Source organism: Marmota monax, unplaced genomic scaffold, assembly GCF_021218885.2.
Source record: "Marmota monax isolate L192 unplaced genomic scaffold, Marmota_monax_Labrador192_F-V1.1 WCK01_AAM20220418_F8-fsc00180, whole genome shotgun sequence".
Lineage (NCBI taxonomy): Eukaryota > Metazoa > Chordata > Mammalia > Rodentia > Sciuridae > Marmota > Marmota monax.
This window is the reverse complement of record NW_026693881.1, coordinates 43,695-67,137: the sequence shown is the minus strand read 5'-3', so window position 1 is coordinate 67,137 and position 23,443 is coordinate 43,695. Positions and strand designations below refer to the sequence as shown.

The following is a 23,443-nucleotide window of genomic DNA, read 5'->3' as shown; positions in this document are numbered from 1 at the left end:
TTAAATCAGCACACCTCCAGGCCCAGCAGTTGCTGGTTCATGATAGTTGATTGCAGCCCAGGTACCTCCCCTGAGTTCCTCTCATGTGGCTAAGGAGCCAATCCTTTCTCCCCTCCATCACCCACTGATCCCGTGCTTTCTGGTCTCTAAGGTTCAGTCTCCAAAGCAAAGTATGCCTACTCCCGCCCTTTCAAATTCCCAGCCAGGTGAGTCTCTTCCAGCAGTCCTGTGAGCTGCTGGACTCAAATGTGGAGGGAGCTGGGCTGGGGCGTGAGGGGCGCAGGGGGGGTGTTCCATGACCTATATTACCCTGTGTAAACCCCTCTCCACATCTGATTTTCTCCTGGTCACTTAGGCACTCTTTGTCAGGTGTTGTGGGTTTGCCAGCCTGAATCCTAGGCCCAAGTTGGTCCGCCTGGGATCAGTTCCCCCAACTGACCGCCCCCATAGCACAGCTGAAAGATGGCTCCTTGTTGGCACTAGGATGTGGTTCAGCATGCCTGTCACGTTAGTCCCCAGTGACCGGCCTCTGATCTCTCTGTACCCAAACATGTCACAGGTCTACAAAAAAACATGGGTTCTTTTAATGTCCCAACCTCTCCACTTTGCTTGGCTGGCACTGGGGATTTCTTCCTTATTTTATTGCATCCAACTTCCATAGTTCCCATTGTTTGACTGCAGTATGAATTCCCAGTTATTTACCCTCTTTTTATCCATCCAGCTTTCAGAGAAGATGCCTTTCTTGGTTTCATGCCATGGAGGAGCCAGGAAAGGAACCTCTTCTATTCTGCCATCTGGAAAGCTCCCTCCTGCAATTAGATTCCTGATATAATCAACTGTGATACCCATGTGTTCTCTAGTTTTCAAAAGTGAGGCTACTTGGTAATGTTTGAATCACAATAAACAAATTCCCTTTCAGTGATAATCTATCGAAACTATACTATTTCTGTGGGGATTTCATTATTTCTACCACGTCAGCTAATGATGTTTAGTAAATTTTGGAAAAGTTAAAGTCAATTACCCATTTTCTTTATTAAAAGTGATAACTCTCAATTATCCTCATATACATGAAGATATGTTTAGATAGGGACTCTAGACAAATGTCATTCCACATTCACTACAGATATGAGGTTTCATATTTTAAAGAAAGTTTGAAATTTGATTAATGGCTTGGACACATTACTTACATTTTTTAGGGTTTCAATGCATTATGAATCCTCCAGTTTTTAGTATATTTGAACAATGGCTAAAAGCCTTGTGATATCTTTCCACTTGTATTCTCTCTCAAAAGTATGAATTCTCAGGGGCTGAATACGGTGTGAATGAACAACTGTTGGAAATTTTGCCACTTTTTAAAAAATTTCTATTTCTCTCTGTTGATTCCTCCTGTGTAGAATAAGGGTTGAACCATCCTTTCAGGCATTGGGAGAATGTTTCATTTGTAGGGCTTCTTTCCAGTATGAATTCTTTGGTGTTGAGTAAGGCTTGATCTGTGATAAAAACCTTTGCCGCATTCTTCACAAGTGTAGGAATTCTTTTCACTATGAATTCTCTGGTGTTGAGTAAGCTGTGATTTTTGAATAAAAGCCTGTCCACATTCTTCACATGTGTATGGTTTCTCTCCAGTATGAAGTCTTTGATGGTAAATAAGCTTTTCTTTTTGACTAAAAGCTTTGCCACATTCTTGACAACTGTAGGGTTTCTCTCCTGTATGAATTCTCTGGTGTCGAGTAAGCAGTGACTTGTGCCCAAAAGCTCTGCCACACTGTGCACACGTGTAGGGCTTCTCTCCAGTGTGAATTCTCTGGTGTTGACCAAGGTTTGATCTGTCATAAAAAGCTTTGCCGCATTCTTCACATGCATAGGGCTTCTGTCCTGTATGGATTCTCTGGTGTCCTTTAAGAGCTGATATTTGCTTAAAATCTTTGCCACATTCTTCACATCTATAGGGCTTCTCTCCAGTATGGGTCCTCTGGTGTCGAGTAAGTGGTGATTTTTTAACAAAAGCTTTGCCACATTGTTCACATTTGTAGGGCCGCTCTCCAGTATGAATTCTGTGGTGTTCAGTAAGCAATGATTTTGTATTAAAATCTTTGCCACATTCTTCACATTTGTACGGCTTCTCTCCAGTATGAATTCTCTGGTGGCAAATAAGATGTTCTTTTTGACGAAAAGCTTTGCCACATTCTTTACAATTGTAAGGCTTCTCTCCAGTATGAAGTCTCTGGTGTTGAGTAAGCAGTGATTTATGAACAAAAGCTCTGCCACATTCTTCACACTTGTAGGGCTTCTCTCCAGTATGAATTCTCTGGTGGAGAGAAAGATTATCTGTTCGTTTAAAAGCTTTTCCACATTCTTGACATTTGTAAGGCTTCTCTCCAGTATGAATTCTCTGGTGCTCTTTAAAATATAATCTTTGTTCAAAAACTTTGCCACATTCTTCACATTTGTAGGGCTTCTTTTTAGTATGAATTCTTTGATGTTGTGTAAGGTTTGACCTGTAATAAAAACTTCTGCCACATTCTTCACATTTGTAGTGCTTCTCTCCAGTATGAATACCCTGGTGATCTTTCAAAGATGATCTTTGTTTAAAACCTTTGCCACATTCTCCACATTTGTAGGGCTTCTTTCCAGTATGAATTCCTTGGTGTTGAATAAGGTTTGATTTGTAATAAAAACCTCTGCCACATTCTCCACACTTGTAGGGTTTCTCTCCAGTATGAATTCCATGGTGTTGAGTAAGCAACGATTTTTGAACAAAACCTTTGCCACATTCTTCACAATTGTAGGGCTTCTCTCCAGTATGCATTCTCTGGTGTCGAGTAAGCAGTGATTTGTGAACAAAAGCTTTGTCACATTCTGTACATTTGTGGGGCTTCTCTCCAGTATGAATTTTCTGGTGATCTTTAAGATATGATCTTTGATTAAAACTTTTGCCACATTCTTTACATTTGTAGGGCTTCTCTCCAGTATGAATTATCTGGTGGTCAGTAAACAATGGTCTTCGATTAAAACCTTTGTCACATTCTTCACATTTGTAGGGCTTCTCTCCAGTATGAGTACTCTGGTGTTGAGTAAGAATTGAAAAATTTTTTAAGACCTTGGCACATTCTTCATATTTGTAGGATCTGCCTGCAGAAGATATTATCAGGTGTTGAGTATCAAGTGAGCTTTTTATTTTGTCACTGCTATGCTGCTTGAGATGTTTAGAAGAAGTTGAGCAATTGTTAATGGCTCTGCCACTTTCTTTAGATTCACAAGGCTTCTTTCCAGCATAAATCCTCACATGTTTAACAGAAGGTGATCTCTGATTAAGAATTTTGCCACATTCTTTAAACTTGTAGGGTTTATCACTGTCATGGTATCTGTGGGGTTTAGAAAGGGTTGAATAATGAAATGCTTTGATATCTTCTCTTTTTTATATTTATAATTTTATTTAATTAAAAACATTTTTTTGATATATTCTTTAAGCTCATAAGAATCCTTTCCAGTATAAATTCTCTTCTATAGAGTAAGTTTTTCAATTTGATGAAGAGCTCCTTCATACACCTTACACTCACAAGGCTTGTTTTGCCTATGAATATTTGGATGGGAGTAAGTTTTGAGCACTGAAGTAAGGCTTCCCCACATTGTTAATAAATGTTCTTTGAAAAGTGAACATATTAATATTCATGATTTCTGGCACTGCAACCAATACTAAGGTTTTTATAAGTTATTCTATATTCATATTTTTTATCACTAATAAAAGCACACTGGTAATCAGGGCAGAGACCTGGCTAAAGGTGTTACTTGTTTCATTACATATGTAGATACTTTTCATAAATCTGTATCTGAATTTTCATTAAGCAATAGTGGGTAAGTAAGGACTCCCTAAAAGCATTAAAATTGTATGAGCATAAGGAGGAATTATTGCTTTATTGCAGGATAATGGACATTGTGTAAAGGAACTCTCAAAAGATCACTTTCAGAACTTGTCCTTAATGTTTTAAAATTTGTTCCAATTGTTGTACATGGAATGCATTTTGATATATCATACATAAATGGAGCATAACTTGTCATCTTTCTGGTTATACACTATATAGTTACATCAGTCATATAATCATATATGTGAATAGAGTAATAATGTCCAATTAATTCTACTTTCCCTACCCCATATCCTCTCCCTCTTTTCCGTCCCTCTTTCTGACCCAAGTAGCTCTATTCTTCACTAGCTTCCCGCCCATTGTGTCCCCCTCACTTTTAATCTCTTGTCTATACAAACATTTGACTAGAAGTTTATCTCAATGCTACATTTGAAAAGGGTCAAGTTAAAAACTGAAGCATGGAATAGATCTCTTTTCAGATTTTCCACACTTCCTTTCAGAGGAAATATATGCTTCAAAACTGCTCTGGATATATTCTTAAAAAGACATTTATAGTTCCTCAAAAGAAACTGGCATAAATTTAATTCTTTTAGAATATTAAATGTTTTTGATGGCTGTTGGCAGTGAAGTTTTCATTATGAATAGTCACTGCTAATTGGTTTTGTCCCTTGTAATATGATTTCTGACCTTCATTCTCACTTGCAGTTTCCCACATTTTTCTTAGATGTAAATACTCAAAGTCACAATTTCCATACCTTCCCTTCATTATTTTTTGAAACAAATATTTTATTTCCTGCTTTGGTGGAGATTCAAGGGTATGATGAGAAGTCATGGCTGAAATAAATAAAAATAACAATCATTTTACTTACTGGACTGAATGAATATATTTTGCAACAATAATATAAAATTATACACATGTCAGGATATCAGCAGTAAATCCAAGACCATCATTATTCCAGAAATATGCAGACTAAATAAAAATGTTCAGACAAAATTACTTTGTGAGAACTGCCCAAGCCATCTTAGAGAACACGGGATCCAAGATGAGTACATTACTAAGGAAAGGAATATAGCAGAGGGAAGAAAACTATGTTCCTTTTATCAATCACACTCTACCCTCCTCCATAATATAGCATTGTGCAATGAGAATAAAATCTACCAACTCCCTACAATCTCAGTAGTACGAGGGAAATATGAAGCACATGCAAATATTTGTGGCTTTCTTAGGTACTGTCTGAAAATTAGTTTGTGTCTGTCATGACATAAAGACTTGAAGATAAGAGATTTTGGATGACAATACCACAGAGATGGTCAACAGGGGCAAAGAGCCTATGGACTCTAAAAAAGAAATATGAACTAAATTATAAGTTGAAAATATACACACACATGCTTCAAAAGAGATTCACCATTAAAAAAAAGCATGAGAGGCAATAAAAACCTAGCACAGCCTATGACCACATTACCTGGATGAAGCCAATACACAGGACTTGTATTTCATGTTTTTAAATTTTTGTTATTTGTAGACTTATTTCATTGATAAGTTAAATTTTGTGTATATACTAAGTATACCATGTATTATAAAGTACATGTACATGGTAAAATGACTAATCCTAGTGGATTAATGCATGCATTATTCCGTAAAATTATCAAGTCTTATGCTTAGAAAGCATTGCATTCATTCAATTAGTATTTAACAAGAGTACAGCACACCACACTCATCATGTGGTAAAATACAACTACAACTATTGACCTGATTGCCGATTTAAAAAAAGTGTAGGGGCTGGGGTTGTGGCTCAGAGGTGAGTGCTTGTGTACAGCAGGTGAGGCACTGGGTTTGATCCTCAGCACCACATAAAAATAAATAAGTAAAAATAATGGCATTGTTTCCACCTAGAACTAAAAAAAATATTAAAAAAAAAAAAAAGTGTAGAGCTTGACCAACACTGTGCCAATAGTCCACAAAATCCAGTACCTGGTGACCATGATTTTATTCTCTGCATTTCTGACTTCCACCTGTGAGTCAGATGCTCCTTCAGCTGATTTTCTTTGTCTGCCTTATTTAATTTAATGCAAAATCCTGCATGTTCATTCAAGGTCACTTGAAATGATGAAGTATCTCTCTTTTATGGCTAAATAGTAATCATGTATAAATACCACAGTTTTTCTCATTCAGTCATTGATGGGCACAGAACATAAGTCCATGTTTCAGTATTGTGAACAATGCTTGCAGTGAACATGGTAGTGGAGGTATCTCCTCAACATGCTGATTGATTTCTTTTTTGGATACATATTTAGTACCTACATTTCTCGATCACAGGGTCATTCATTCTATTGTTAACGTTTTTATATGTGTGGTGCTTGGGATTAAGGCCATGGGTCCTGTATTGCTGAGCTACAACAGAAACCTTTTAAAAATCATTTGAGACATGGTTTCACTAAGTTGCTGTGATTTGCCTTGAATTTGAAATTCTTTTGCATGGCTTCCTAATTAGCTGGGATTACAAGCATGTAGCACTGTGCTTGCCTATTTTTCATTTCTTTATACACTTCCAGACTATTTACAAAAATGACTATATAATTTACTGTTTACTGGTTTTTAAATGGATAAATCAATTAAAATAGTACAGCACATAAAAACAAAGATGGCTTAACCTAGGTAACAAAATATTAAGAATTAAACATGAGGAAAGTGGGAGTCATTAATTACTGAAAGATACCACTCCCCATTTGAAAAAAGTAAAGTGACCTAACCAGGAACACAGAAAACTAAATAAAATTCAGACAAAACTTGTTAAGAGAAATAAGCAGAAATTGTGTATGTGAAGAATTCTTTTAAAAGACTGTCTGAGAGAGTCGCGGGTGATTGTATACAACTGATTCTAGCAATCTGAGAGGCTAAGCCAGGAGGCCAGCCTCAGCAATGTACTGTCTGTCAAAAACTTTACAACATGAAGACGGCTGAGTTATGTAACAGAGTGGTAGAGCACCACTAAGTTCCATCCCCAGTACCAACAAGAAAGTCAACAATTATGAATACTATAAATAAAACAAATCAAGATTCAAGAAGCTCAGTTATCTCAAAGTAGGGCAAACAGAAAGACTCAAAGAATGATTTAATCAAAGTTTAAAAATTCAAGAGAATCTGAAAAGCACAGAGAAAAAGATGCATCAATTAAAAAGGGAAATTTACATGGCAGAAAGGAATGGGGAATATTGCCAAATGGGTAAAAGATTTAAAATTACCAACCAAGAATATTGTATCCAGAAATACTATCTTTCAAAATTGAAAAAATAAATCAATAAATAAAAGATTTTAAAATACGAAAATGCTCAAAAGTTCACCACCACTAGAGCTGTCCTCCAAAAACACTAAGGGAATTTTTCATAGTGAAGAATAAATCTGCACAACACCACAACTCATAAAGAAAAGAATACAGTTTTCTTGGCAGAAAAAAAGTCACATACAATTCTATTTTACTGTTAACAATGGGTTATAAATTAATTTTGAAACAGAATTTCAAAGACAAAAGTGTAAAAATCAACATAAACTTTAAATGGGAATGCAGTACAAAATCTTCAACAACATAATTTTGAATGAATATATTAATATGCCGAATTTTATAATGAAGTTAATTTGTTACCAGTTTAAAATATAGTGTGAACTTACAGCAAACTTTATAAGTTTCACTGAAAATGAGGGAATAAATTCCCATAGAAAGTGTAAACAGAAGTGGGGGAGGAATGAAAGCTTGTCACCATGAAAAGCAAGGAACCACAAATTGGACCATTAAGAGAAGTGGGAGGAGCTGGGGTGGAGCTTGGTTGGTAGGTGCTTGCCTCACATGCACAAGGCCCTGGGTTCACTCCCCAGCACCACACACACACACACACACACACACACACACACAGTGGGTAAAACAATCATGAGAAATACAGAAAACAGCTAACAAAGTAGGAGGAGTGGGTTCTTCATTTGTAGAAATTTACTTGATTATGAATGCATTATTACCAAACACTAATCAAAACAAAAAGCTTGACTAAGACACAATGGTATGTGATCTACAGGAAACTCTAAATCTAGGACATAAGTAGACTGAAAGCAAAAGAATATGAAAATATGAATATGAGAATATGACCACAAGAAAGCCGGGCCAAAAAGTGATGATATGCAAAATGTAGCTTAAAACAAAAAGTTACGAGATAAAATAGAATTTAACTTAAAAAAAAACTTTGAAAAGAGACAAAGTAGAATATTATATAAAGATAAAAGGAACCTTTCCCTAGGATACCGAAATAAGACTAGATAGACTTTCAACTCACATCACATTTCCCCGATATAAAAAGATAAGATGGAGAGAAGTGAATGAAGAAATAGAAAGCAACACTGTAATATTAGGAGACACCAATCCCCATTTTTTGTAAAGGAAAAGTCCCATAAAATGTTAATCATAAAACAGAAGACTTTGAAAGACATTTTAAACCAATTTGACGTATGTACTCAATATTCCACTAGCAAATGGACTATTATACTAGATCGACCAACTTGTAGGGAATGAAACAAAGGTTAATAGATTGGATTAAATACTCTTGAACTGGCCTTGTTCAAGAACTGAAAGATAAAATTGAAAGATGTTTGTATTACTCAACAATATCTGGAAAGTCCATATAATATCTATCATATTCCCAATGTTACATTTTTGCAGAAACAGAAAAAGCTATTCTAGAAATTGTCTAGCAACTCAAAATTGTGTGACTACTTTAAAAATATTCAAAATACAAATAAAATTGGAAGACTGTTGTTTTATGACTTAAAAATATATTAAAAGCTACCAGATTCAATAGTTAATATTGAAATTAAGTTAGAAAAATAGGCATAAGGAATTCTGAGTGTGATAATAAGCTTTTACATATATGGCAAACGGAGACATTTGCACAGCAACGTTTGTTACAATATCATTCAACAGAGCCATCATGTGGAAGCAACCCAAATATTCCTTGAAATGAGTGGATGAGGCAATATGGAATATAAAAAGCATAGAATATTTTTAAGTCAAAAAAGGTAAGAAATTTTCTAAAATCTATAATGAGGATAAATCTTAAGTACATTATGTTAATTGAAATAAGTCATTAACAGACAATTTCTGCAGAATTATATTAATATGAGATATATAAACTAAAAACAAAACAAAAAAGTGCCTTCTGAACAGAAATGAGAATGGTATTTGTGATGGGGGACACAGAAATGAGGCCTTGTTTCTATAGGAATTGATTTTTTAGCTTTCTGATAGGGAAACTTTCAGGAGATACACTGCATAACAATTGAATTAACACTGCTGAACAGTAAACTTGAAATGTTGGAGAAAACAAGTTTTTTTTTTTTTGTTTTTGATCAAAATTAAAATTTCAAACAACATAAATTGATAAACAGAACTACAAAATTTTTGAAAGCTACCATGAAAATGCTATGGTCTTTTCCTATAAATAAGAACAAACTCAACAATATATAAATGATGGGAATGCAAGTAATCCCAGCTACTAGCAATTCTGAGGCTGGAGGATTTAAAATTCAAAGCCATCCATGATAATTTAGTGAGGTCCTCTCTCCAAATATAAACAAAGAGAGGCTGGAGATGTAGCTCATTATTAGAGTACCCCTGAATTCAATCTCCATCACATTCACATATAGGAAATTTCCATCACTATATACATTGGCAGGTGAAAAACCAATCCAGATAAAATATAAAAGTCTTTAAAAATACAGGTGTAATATTTATACAAGCAAGTAAAAGCACATGTAAATTTTATTGGTAACAGAAACAAGGTTCATGCATAGCTTAATTTCAATTTACATTGTCCTAATTTGTGAAGTAATGAAAATTGTCATCTAATCACAAAATATAACACTATTAATTGATGTAATGAAACCTACTCTACAAAATGAGAGGAAAAAAAATTTAACCAACAAAATTGTAAATAACCACAGATGCATTATTTTATAAACCTTTGTGTATAAGTGCAATTTATACTTGTGACTATAGACCAACAGAGCAGCCATTGTGAATCTTGACATTACGTGGCAGAAAATTTCCGAGGAAATCCATTATAGATATTCAGAAAGAGCTCTGATCAGGGAATTTTAATGAATAAATATACAAGTAATGTCAGAGAAACTGATTGATGATGTTAATATTTTACAATGGTTTGACCTGGAGGTCTCTGGAAACTTGCCCAGCTTTCCTAGAGACCTGAACATCAAGGAAGAGCTGTCAGATCTTGCTGACCCTCACAAGCAAAGGGAAGTGTTGTGGTGGGTAACTGGGATGAACTGTGACCTCACTGGAGGACAATCAGGAGGCTTTACTGAATATGAAAGCATGACAGACAAGGCAGTACGTGTTCTTCTATGACAACAACAGGAAGAAAACTAAGCATCTGAAATATCTTCTCTGCCGGGATAACTTCTCAATCAACAGTTTGAAGTCTGGCTTCCTCCTTGACCTTTGGGCCTCTTAACTGTGTCCTCTGCTATGTGTAGGTCACAATATTTTACATCACTGAATTACGCTAAGTACCACTTATCTAGAATACTATGTCACACCAAGAAAGGGAGAGATTAAAGATTAAAAGAAATGTAACTAATATTCTATCTGTACCCCAAAAGGCCCTTTTTTCCTGAAACTACAAATGTGAAACCCATTCTTACAGAAAACACCTCAAAAGATATTCTGCAAGGAAAGGGAATTAAATATTGAAAATAATTAGGAATTCTGAAGGGAAGTAATCCTCACCCAGGAAGACCAGGTTTCTGTAGTTCTCTAACATCACATCTCTATATAAATTTTGCTGAGCAGGATCCAGGCATTCCCACTCCTCTTCAGAGAAATCAACGGCCACATCCCTGAATGTCATCAGTTCCTGGAATGAAAATTGGCATATAAATTGCATATTGACCACAAAGTCATTCACAGAGTTTTTAAAATTTAACTGAAGTTGAAATGAGATCTAGAAGAAATGGCTCTCTTGTAGGTGAGGGACTTCCATTATATAATAAGATAATTTTGAATACAATAATCCTATATATGATCTAACTCTGAGGAAAAAGTGAAGTAAGTAAGCATCAAAACAAGTGTATACATTTTGTTATGTTATATATCAGAATAAATTGTTTATTTTCCTCATGTGAGAGTGTTATGGTGATTTAGAAGGGTAATTCTCAAATTGTAATTGTACAACAATAAATCAAATTTATTAAAACAAGACTCTGAGTCAGCAGTTCTGAGATGGAGCCTGGTTTTCTGAATATGCAGTAAGCTCTCAAGTGATTCCAGTAATAGCCATACAAGATAAACTTTGAATTGCCAGGAGGCAGACCACTGAAGGAAACATTCACTGATGAGTCTTACTTCAAATATTTTATGGGATTTATGTGTGTTAATAAAATAGCAAACAGCAACAACAATCCTTTTGATCATTTCAAATGTGTACAAATCACCCTAAGGGTTTTTCATATCTTAATCTGTAACACCCCAAATAATGAGATATTAAGAGTATTCATCAGGCTGGGGTTGTGGCTCAGCAGTAGAGTGCTTGCCTCGCACGTGTGGGACCCTGGGTTCGATCCTCAGCACCACATAAAAATAAATAAATGAAATAAAGATAGTGTCCAAAAATAAATGAAATAAAGATAGTGTCCAACTACAACTAAAAAATAAATATTAAAAAAAATTAAAAAGAGTATTTATCTTTTATAACATTTTATGAAGCATTCAGTAAAAGGCAGGGTTTACTTTTTACCCAAGTTTATTTGATCTGAAATTCAGAAGAAAAGAACATTAAGGTCAAAAGAAAGTGTGAATGTTAAAAGAATTTTCAGAGCAAGGCTGTTATTATAAATGAGCACAGTAATGGAAACCTGTTAACAAAATTGATCAAATGATATTTATATTTTATGTACAAAAACAAAAATGTCAACTTTTTATACATTAAAACAATAAATTTTCACATAGATGAAAAGAATATACTCAATTTTTTAAAAACTTATAAATCAATTTGTAATAGACCTTTTTTTAAAAAAAAACACTCTATTGACCCAGGCATGCTGGAACATGCCTATAATCCCAGCAGCTTGGGAGGGTGAGAGGCTGAGGCAGGAGGATTGCAAGTTCAAAGCCAGGTCCAGCAACTTAACAAGGCCCTAAGCAACATAGTGAGACTTTGTCCCAATTTTTTTTTTCCAAAATTAAAAAAAAAAAAAAAAACACCAACAACAAAACAACAAGATGTGGTCAGTGGTTAAGTGGCCATGGGCTCAATCCCTGGTACCAAAGCAAAAAAAAGTAAATAACTCTCTGTGGGTCAAAGAGACTCTGAGAAGGCTGATCAATGTCATCACAAAGATGATTTTGTTTAAGGAGGTGGTAAACTGCCCCTAGAAGAAACAATACCTTCTCAAGAGGGAAGCATTGATAAGGATCTGAAGCCTATTGTAGACAAGTTCTTAAAAGATGGATTTGGTTAGTTTTGCCAAATACCCTGTAATACCGCAATTCTGGCTGTTTAATTTAAAAAAAAAAAAAAACATGTATACACACACACACTGATGAATACTTACTTGGGCAAGGCCTGAGAGCTATAAATAACATCGTTTCTGATATTCAGCCACACAGTACCTAATCCATACACCTTACTAATGGTGATGTCAAGTAACTGTGTCTGGTTCAAAGTGCTAGATTTAAAAGATGAGTTCTTTTGCAACACTCTGAAAAGGAATCCCTAATCACTGTTTGCTTTTGAGTGACAGGACTTCAAGAAAAAATAATCATCCAGGATTGCTGGAGTATCTTATCTCAGGGATTTAAAAATCTTTTGTACTGTTTAATGAAAGTTTTAAAGTGTCAGCTGTGAGAGTCATAGCTGGATAAAGGAATCCTTTCACAATATGAAGATGACCTGCTTATAGCCAACTCCCAACTATGAATTCTGATTTTCAAATACTATTGCTGAGCTAAACCACTGCACCTCATGTGGATATGAGATGTCTACTAAAGTGGCTTATTTTGTAAACAAGTCACCTACCCGGGATTCCAGATTAGCCAATAACCTGAATCTTGATATCGGAGCAGAAGCAGGCTAGCTTAAGCCTTAAAGAAGTCAGAAACCAGAGACAGGTTCATGGGTTCCTGGAAATGTCAGTGTTATGATTTAGATATTTCGTGTCCCCCAAAAGTTCACGTGAGACAATGCAAAGTTCAGACATGAAGTGACTGGGTTATGACAGTCTTACCTAGTCAGTGTATTAACCCCTGACAGCTGCAGCATGGTAACTGTAGGCAGGCAGGGTGTGGCTGGAGGAGGGGGGGTCCCTGGGGACACACCTTTGGGATTTATATTTTTTCCTTGTTGAGCTCTCTGCTCCCTGGTACCATGTTCCCAGCTGCTTTCTTCCACCAGTCTTCTGCCACAATGTTCTGCCTCAGCCCAAGCCCTGAGGAATGGAGTCAGCTACCTATGGACTGAGACCTCTGAACCCAGGAACTCTGAAATAAACTTCTCCTCCTCTAAAATTGTTCTTGTTGGGAATTTTGGTCACAGCACTGAAAAAGCTGACCAAAACAGTCAGCATGCTGCATATTTGGGTCGCTAATTTTGGGCTCGTAGGTAAACTCCTGCATGAGGCCTTAAAAGGAACAAATAAAACATTTCACTGTACACAGAAGGCCAAGCTGCCTTTGAGAAGTTAAAACAAAATCTTGTGAGAGCCCCTGCCCTAGGCCTGCCTGACTCACAGAAGGTGTTAAGACTCTTCATGAATGAGAAACAAGGTACAGATGTTGAAGTTCTCTTACACACACTGGAGGTATACTGCAACCAGTAGCCTGTGTGTGGGAACAGCTTGACCACACCATGAAAGGAGGGTCCTGTGGGGTGTGACTGACACCAGTGATTTACCACAAGAGGCTGAGAAACCCACTCGGACAATCCATCACTGGGTTTGTTGCTCATCAAGGCCTGTCCTACTAAAACAGAAGGATGGGTGTCAGCTGACTGCTGGGAGGGTAGGGAGATTCCAGGCCATCCTTTTCGACAATCTAAATGTCAACTTCAAGAGAAACTGTGTCACCTTAAATCAAACAAACCTGTTGCCAGCAGATGACAATGGACCAATACAATGTGACTGCTCAGAAAGCTTGGAGACTGGGCTGGGGATGTGGCTCAAGTGGCAGCGCGCTCGCCTGGCATGCGTGCGGCCCGGATTCGATCCTCAGCACCACATACAAACAAAGATGTTGTGTCCGCCGGAAAAAAACTAAAAAAAAATAAATATTAAAATTCTCTCTCTAAAAAAAAGAAAGCTTGGAGACTCTTTGGCAAGTGGGACTTGCTTGATTAGCCTATCACTGAGCCAGACTGAAGTGTCTTCACCAATGAAAGCAAGTTCATAGGCAATGGCCAGTGGATACCTGGGTATTCTGCAGTCATGGCACATGACTCTGCTGCCAACAACATCAGCCCAGAAAACCAAGTTAAGTTCTCTCACATGAGCTCTGACTGACCAAAGGAAAGAAGGTAAGCATTTATATTCACTCAAAACATGCCTCCAAGATGGTACATGCACACGGAGATACCTGGAAAGAAAGAGGACTCCTCACAGCTGAGAAAAGGACACTAAGACTGCCCTTGAAAATACTGTTAATAATACAGGCTGTGTCCACCCCATAGCAGGTGGTAATCCTGCACTATCCTGCCTTGAGACAATTGATACCTGGGTGGCCAGGAGAAATCAGGCTGCTGACAGGGCAGTCAAAAGTGTCAGGAAGGACAAACTCCTTTATCAGGGCCCTAGCATCTCAGCTTGTAGCAAACCAATTCCAAATCTGTTTATACTGAGGATAATGAGAAAAGGGGCAAAGAATGGAGTTGGGACTCTGGGACAACAGTGCCAGGTGCAGACAGAAATTGCATAGGCTCACCCCTCTTCCTGAAGCACCCTCTGTTCTTGATGAAACACTCCAAGGAGAGTGCTACTAGGGGAAGGGTGTCGATTTCATCAAGCCCACTTGTGAGGGCCATGCCTCTAGTGGACTGTTCAGCAAGTGATTCAGAACTGTGTCTTCTGCACTCAAACAATTCAAAGTCTAATACACACTTAGGGTATAAAAACATAGTCTTCTGATGACTGACAAGCATACTTTACCCAAATGCCCATTCATAGGAACTTATAAATATTTGCTTGTACCGGTAGATACCTTCTCTGTGAGTCAGGCTGATTCTACTAGAACAGAAAAGACTTCAGAAAACTGGAGTCCTCTTAAAGGAGCTGATCCCAAGTTATGGGCTCCCCTCAATACAAACTAACACGGACTATCTTTCATTGCAGAACTGATCTATGAGTGAGCAAAATATTGCATATATAATGGAAATATGTATTCTGGAGATCCCAACCTACAGGAAAACAGAAATCATCAACCATACCTTAAAAAAGACGGTGGCTAAAATATGCCAAGAAACCCACCTGCTGTGAGATAGGTGTTTGCCAAATGCTCTCCTCAAAAGGGTTTCACAGCACAAGGACTAAATTGAGTATGGGGTGTGGTGCTGAGAGTCAAGGTGTCTAACTTGTGGTTGTGGTGCGCTTGTGCTAGTATTCCTCCATATGAAAATATAGGGTTAACATTTCCCTGTGCACAAGTACAGGGTTAACATTTCCCAGTTGCTATGGCAATGCTGGCCCTTGGTCTCTCTGGGAAAATATCCAGAAATGCCAGTGTTAACCTTGAGTCACAGACACTGGCTTCTAAGAACAGAGGATTCTGAACACAGCATGGTAACCATAATGTTTTGCTGTGCTGTAACCTTCAAGCCTGCCTGTTTCCAGAAACTTTCTCACAATCAACCTTCTGATGATAAAACCATACAATAAATGTGTATAGCCAGCTCTGGATCATTGTTCTCACCCAGAGGGCAGCTTCCCACCTGAAGCCACCTTTCTCTCTAAATGTTTGTCTTTTCTTAATCCCCATCACCCCTCGCTGGGTGACAGTTGGTACCCAATCAGGAACCTGGACACAGGGAACTTTGATGAGTATTCAGGGGACAATCCTGGGGGATGGAATCATTTAAATAAAGGTATGGAGTGTGAGTATAGTCAGATGTAAAATAAGGAACACACAGGATCCAAAGAGAGGGATGTCTTGTTCAGAGGCCAATTTTCCTAGGGTTAACTCTGAAATACATTAAAAAAATTCTTTTTACTAAATCCTAAAAAGGACATGAACATGCTGATCTAATAGCCGTCAAGAAGAAATGGCTGTCTGTCTGTCTGAACCTTTGCTTTTAGTGTCTGCATAGCTGTTAAATTTTATATCTGGCATTTCCAGCTGTACAGGACTGCCCTATAATTAAGTCAAAATATAAATGTCAGATGGGCTCTATTTAAATTTCTATCAGGTTAAATCTAATAAAGATTTTAATAAACATCTATAATATTGCCTCCTATGTGTGGAGCTCCTCTTACAAAATATTCCCTGTTTTGTGTATGTGTGCACACCTGTGTATTGTGTTGTTGTGTCTACATATGTCCTTATTCCCATATCTCATGTACATAGGATCAAAATAGACAGAGATAAATGAGTCCTCAAAAATTAAAATTTGAATAAGAAATGGATCCAAACACTTTTTAGTTTATATGATTTTTTTAAAAAGTTCAATTTGGATTGGGTAAATAGATAAAAAATAAAGATGTCTTTAAAATTACTAGCTCGCATTTTTCTAGGTGTTCAAGCAATTACTAAAGTATTTGTTTCTATAAACTGTCTCAGATGTCATATCCATTACATCTAGGATTTTTCTTCAACAGGAAAGAGATGACTAATACTGTTAACTACATTTGTTTGACATCGTGGTTTTACAGTTAAAAATAAGTAAATCAGAATTAACATAAATGAGATTAATTTTCCTAGATGTGTCTGTTAAAGTAGACATCTGATTAATTTACAAATTCAAAGTGCTAAATATCAACCACTAAATATGAAATTTAGTACACTTAAACTCCATGAGGTAGTATATTTAAATATTATGTTTGTTTACATAAATTGGTAAATGGAAAAATGTTTGAGATTGCTTTATTTATGTATCTTCACTAAAAACAAGGTTAAGTCTTAAGATTCTATCATGTGTGATTTATATACTGTTTAATCAGCTTTTTCACTGCTGTGACTAAAGGATCTGACCAGAACAATTTAGGGAAGAAAAGGTTAGTTAAGGGCTCTGGTTTTCAGAGGTCTTAATTCATAGCAGACTGGCTCCATTGCTTGTTGTAGAAGAGTGTGGCAGAAAGAAGCAGCTCACATGAGAACCAGAAAGCAGAGAAAGAATCTACTCTCCAGATACAAAATAAAAAATTGTATTTCCAGACAGTTAAAAAAATGGGACTTCTTGATGATATGCCTACGCTTTCCATGGAACATCCAGGAATACCTTACTGTCCTAGTCGTACAATAGAATTGAATGCCTTTCCTAAGTGGGAGGATTGTGCCAAGATTATGTCAGTACACATAATGTCTCTGGCAGTAGTGGATTTATTCTGAACTGGTCTCAGAGATTTTATATATATATATATTTATATATATATTTTTTAGTTTTCGGCGGACACAACATCTTTGTTTGTATGTGGTGCTGAGGATCGAACCCGGGCCGCACACATGCCAGACGAGTGCGCTACCGCTTGAGCCACATCCCCAGCTCAGCTGGTCTCAGAGATTTGATAAGGGGCACCCACATCAAAAAATTATGACTTTTTGAGGATTTGTGAGTCATGTTCTGACCTTTGTTCATACAAAGATATCTGTGGCATTTGATAGCCATGTTAGATTTTATCAATTACACTGGCAACTCTCAAACTGATCTGGTGGATCCCATATGGCTTGCTGAACAAATACTTAATGATTTAAATGGTTTTAATCCTTGGAATATATTAAAACATACAATATGGTATACTTTTGGAATTATGTGTTTGCTACTAATTCTTTTTGTATTATTACAACCGGATGCCACATGCTCTGAGGAGAAATCTGACAGCTTCAAACAAAACCACATCATTTGCATGTCAAAAACACAAAAGGGGAAGAGATATGGAGAGCAGTGATAAGAATTAAGGTATCTGATTACTTTGTAATCAGAACTTTGTGGTTGTGGTGCACATGGGCTGGGATTCCCCTTATGAAGTACAGGGTTAAGATTTCCCAGTTGCTGTGGCAATGCTGGCCCTTGGGATTCTGAACACAGCGAGGTAACCCTAATGTCTCACCCATTCTGTAACCTCCAAGCCTGCTTGCTTTCCAGAAACTTTCCTACAAATAACCTTCTGATAATAAAACCTATCTAATAAATGTGTGCAGCCAGCTCTGGATCATTGTTCTCAATCAGAGGACAGCTTCCAACCTGATCCTACCTTTCTATCTACATGTTTGTGCTTTTCTTAATCCCCCATCACCTCTTGTGGGTTTCTGAATTAATGGCTATACAGGTCAAAGCAATTGAACCCACAAAGAAATAGCATAATAGAGACCCTTCCTTGTACCATGTTCAAAGAAGGGAAATTTTGGCAATAGTAAAATAAAAATTAAAAACAAAACCTCAGTTAAAACAATGAACAATGATCAGTCCAACAGTAACTGCTCTACAAGAGTGTGCTTCTTCCAGGTTACCACCAAGGCTGGAATTTCCTCTTCATCCCTTCTAGAAAAAATCCAAAAGAAAAAGATACAACAGAGAAAAACCCTTCCATTCTAGGAACTCCTTCATCACCCAGTTTAAGCCTGAAGCAGCTTAGAAATGTAGTCAGCAATTTGTCCATAAAAATTGACAGTGGACGAAATGTAATGGGGCAGTCCACTCCATGATTTGAACATAATCCTTGCTGCTCTGTCACTGTGGTTTATTTTGAAATGGACTTCTTTTCTTTCTCCCTCCCTTCCTAACCATGGGAAGAGCAAGATTCACCTTCCTGCCCTTGGCTAATTATCTTTCCTTCAGCTCCTGCACCATGGGAATGAAGAAATCAAGATTTTAGGGATGAAGGGAAGGGAGGGGGGGTAGGAAAAGGAAAGGGAGTGATATGACTATATCAGTGAATCTCACTATCATGTGTATCCGTAAGAACGGGGTCCTAACTAGAATAAGATATATTCCATGCTTGTACAATTATATCACAATGAATTCTACTGTCATGTACAACTAAAAATAACCAAGTTTTTTAAAAAAGTTCAGGTTTAGCACTAGAAATTGCAGTCCCCCAAGGATACAACTCCTGACAGGGCACAGCTACATGTGGTCTTAGAACCTCATTGTGAGGCCTTGGTTCCCCAGGGCAGTTATAATTACAGCCTCTAGAAACAAAGGAGTCCCCTGTATTTCTCCTTTGCTATCAAAGCAACAAAACTTTTTCCGTTTTCTCAGAACCTTTTTCTTGTCATTGGATCAGCACTGGGGACAAGGACAGAAAGCAAGTCATTCTCTGCCTAACATCTGAGATCTTACTTTCCCAGTAACTCAGTGCATCTTTAAAATAAAGTTACTTGTTACCCAAATCTGACTTTGGCACATTTGACAGTATAAAATAGCCCCACAATACCAAAAATCATAACTTCAGAAAGGCCATCCAATTCCCTGTTCTACAAAGTCAGAAACATACCCAGCTCTGGATCCCCAGTCTCCTGGTGCTCTGTGCCCATAGTGTACGAGACCCTTCCACAGGGGTGGGAGCAGAATGTGACAGCAGCAGGGGAGCCTCACAGAAAGAACTGGGCCTTCAACAGTATCACTTATAGGCTCAGAACTTTCGCCTTGGTTTATGCATTTTTTTAAAAGTAAAATCCACTGGTATCTTGCCTCTTAGAAAACATTTTTATATCTTTAAAATATTACTGATAGGGGCTGGGGTGTGGCTCAGTGGTAGAGCACTTGCCTCACATGTGTGAGGCATTGGATTTGATCCTTGGCACTATATTTTAAAACATTTTTAAAGTATTAAGCTTAAAATTTTAAATAAACTTAAATATAAATAAAAATATTTTTAAAAACTGATAAAATACATAGTTTATAAAAAATGAGGATGAAATTAGTGAACATCTATTTTTTAAATTGACAAATCCAGAGAAGGGCACTGCTGACTGGAACACAAACATGACTGACTCAAGAGTCAAGTCAAGTTATCTGACCAAATGGGAAATTCTCCCATAAACATCCAGCTCATTTAAGGACTGGATGACCTTCCCCACCATGTGGCATTGTCCTGTGCCCTTGTAGCTGCATGAAGTGAGTTTTGCCTTGGAAATATCCTTAAGAATTCACTGGATAATCTTCTGAGTTCTCTAGAATAGTTTAATCTCCTTTCACAACTCTGAGGACCCAGAGAAAAGGATCACCTTTGACTTTCTCTTCAATACTAGACCAAAAATGTGTCTGCAAGGATTAGAAACTAGAGTTGGGGGAAGATAATCCTAATGTCCAATCCATGATTTACTTTGATGAAACCTCTGCCAAAACATTCCTATGCTCCCCAGATTACTCAGTTGCTAGTACAAGAGGCTCCATTCCAGAAACTCAAGCTGCTCTGTAGGAGGAGCTGACTGAACAGGGGCTGATATCCTCTAGGAACACTAAGAGACACGGCAACTATGGGAACCTGTGTCAGTCTCCTGCAGGTCTTAAATGGAGAACCAGGAAAAGATATAGCAGTGACCGAGGACATATCATCCTATCATGTTTCCTAAGGGGAGACTCAAAAAGACATTCCAATATGGCATCTATGCCTCAGAAAGATAAATGGAGAAGAGATAAAAAGATGCTTTACAACTGAGTGTCAGGTGATTACTCCCTGAATTCCTGTTATGTGGATAATCATAAACAACAACAACAAAAAAATTTTTTTAAATGCCATGAATAACTTAGTGAAAATGAATTAAAATACTTTGGCACTTAAAATGTAGCATGGGTACACGTTTAATTATGTAGTGAACTGGAAGGAGGAATACAGCATTTAGAAAGACCATGCTTTCCACAGACTTGGAAAACAGTACAAAATGTGACCTCTGGGTTGGAACGAGTGACGAGGATTGCTACAGACCACAGATGCTCCCAATAGAAATCTTCTACATAAGTCAGGATTCTCCCATGATGACCATCCCTGTGTTCATGACCCATTCTGAGTCAGTGTAAGATATAGGCAAGGAGCCACACAAAGAGAGCTCTAGATCTCTCCAAGGTATCCAATCAGGCACAGAGTGAAGCAATCATGTGGGCCAGAAAGAACAGATATCAAGCTGTACCTGTGCTGGAATGGAATTCACAGACTTAATACCTAACCTTAGGCCCAGCTGCTTCAAACCAACCCTTAGCCCCTGTTGCATCACACCTAACCCTGGAGACTTACCATTTCCTGACTCCTGCTATGTCCAGGCAACCTTTCTACAAATGCTCCAGCACCTGAAACATCAGAGTGACAAGGCCTGTGACACAGACACCCAGACCTCAGGGAACCTGAAGATGGATTCAGAGCTTCGCTTGAGCCAGAGATAAAAATCTTTCAGATTAGGAAGTCTTATCTGCCTTTTATCCCTTTGCCCCTCTTATCCACCTGTGCCTCTGACTGGATAATTCTCATCCTATCATCCCTGACTGGACAAAGCTCCAGGCTCAGATTCCTCTAGCCCTAAGTAGCAGGTGAAGAAATTCAAAGCCTGGCCACAGAACACAAGATTGACAGGTTCCTGGCTACAACCCTTTTCAGAGAGAGCTTCCTACCTTGAGGGATAGCTGACCTTGCAAAGAAGACATTTGAATTTCACCTGGAATGTACAGTTGTATCAATTTATCAATATCAATAATGTGCATTCATAAATGTAAATAATCAAAGTGCAAGCAACCCATATATCCAACAGCAGATTACCTAATAACTGCTAGGGATGGGGGTACAGACTAGAATCCCGGGAACTCTGGAGGCTTAGGAGAATTAAGTATGAGCCAGTTTAAGGATTATCTGCCTCAAAAATGAAAAATAAAAGGTCTGGAGATGTTGTTCAGTGGTAGAGTACACCTGGATTCAGCTGCAGTCCTGCCAAAGGCACAACCATAATCATAACTGATGACTAAAATTCGGTATGTCCACACACTGGAATTTTACTCAGTAAGAGTTGAATTAAGAGTTCTAAAATATCATAGAGATGGCCTTGAAAACATGGTAAGGGAAAGAAATCAGAGGAACTGGCCACACAGAGCAGAGGTCAAATTATCTAAACTTTTAAGACAAAGCCAAGGCATGGAAAGAAAATTCATCTGATGAACATCACACCCCAGTGTGTGGGGGGCGGAGAAATCAGGATAGTGCTGGAAGGCGCTGGGTGTTTAATCTGTAACACAGGGAGCTAGAGAGCTGTGGAGCTGGAGAGCTGTGGTCGCTCACAACACAGCGAGTGCTCTAAGTGCTGCCGAATTGAATCATGCCCCTAAACATGGTCACAATGGTAACCTGAAAAAGACAGACACTGATCCAGGAGGCACAGAGTATTTGTATTCTAAATAGCAAATATATACAAATATATACAGAGCAGTGAGAGCCACAGCCAATAAAAAGGGAAACAGAATGCCAGAGACTGGATGGGTGACGAAGATCACTTCCATAACGAGGGGCGCTATGTGCATTCGCCATGGCTCCAGACTTGATCCTCAGGGAACTGCTGCTCTTTTCTTCCTATGGCTGATTGATTTCTATCAGAGAAACACGTCCCAATAGCCACGAATACTGGATATCTGTCAAGTGTTTCCCATACAGACCCAGATAAATGTGATAGGACTGTATTTCGATACAGCCATATCTATGTTTATAGAAGCACAATTCACATTAGCCAAACCATGGAAGCAGCTCATGTGCCCATTAATAGATACAAACACACACCCTGGAGTTTTACTCAGCCATAAAGAAGAATTAAATAATGACACCTGCCAGTACATGGATGGAAATGGAGAACATCATGCTAAGTGAAATAAATCAGGCTCAGAAGAAAAAGGGTCAGAGGTTTTCTCTCATGCATGACAGCCAGAGCAAAGCGAGGAGGAAAGGGGGCTGGAGATCATAAAGATACAGGGAAGGCTGGAAGGAGCGTGAGGGAGGGGGAGGAGGGACAGAAAAGGAGAGAAATGGGGAATGGATTTAACACAATCATATTGTGTGCATATGTAACTCCATAAATTCCACCTTTATTTACATGTAGAAAGCACCCAGCAAAAGTAAGTAAATGAGTGAAAGGAAGATCTGTAGAGCAGACGAGGAGGATGTTGGGAGGGAGGATAGAAAGGGAAAGGGGTAATGAGACTGAAAGGGAGTAGATGGAATCCCACCATGTATGATTTTGTCAAAATAACCCAACTACTGTGTGTAACTATGATGCTCTAATAACACAAAGCTCTTCCTTTACTTTGTGAGTTGGGAATTCAACCTGGGTTCTTGCACAAGCCAGGCAACCTCTCCACCACGGGGCCACATCCCCAGCACAAAAGTAGGTTTCTAATCTTGATTATTTCTT

The 23,443-nt window shown here is 37.9% G+C and overlaps 1 protein-coding gene across 1 annotated transcript in view; it reads right to left on the bottom strand.

The window, feature by feature from the left end:
- Positions 1–1,305: 1,305 nt before the first annotated feature.
- Positions 1,306–23,443, bottom strand: part of LOC124105576 (zinc finger protein 420-like) — a 37,443-nt gene continuing 15,305 nt past the window's right edge. Inside the window, exons 2-4 of the mRNA XM_058585123.1 lie at positions 10,652–10,778; positions 4,619–4,697; positions 1,306–3,365 (exon numbers count right to left, since the gene is read on the bottom strand). Of these exons, the coding sequence (XP_058441106.1) occupies positions 1,436–3,365; positions 4,619–4,697; positions 10,652–10,778 (2,136 nt within the window). The 3' untranslated portion in view covers positions 1,306–1,435. The remainder of the gene's footprint in view (positions 3,366–4,618; positions 4,698–10,651; positions 10,779–23,443) is intronic.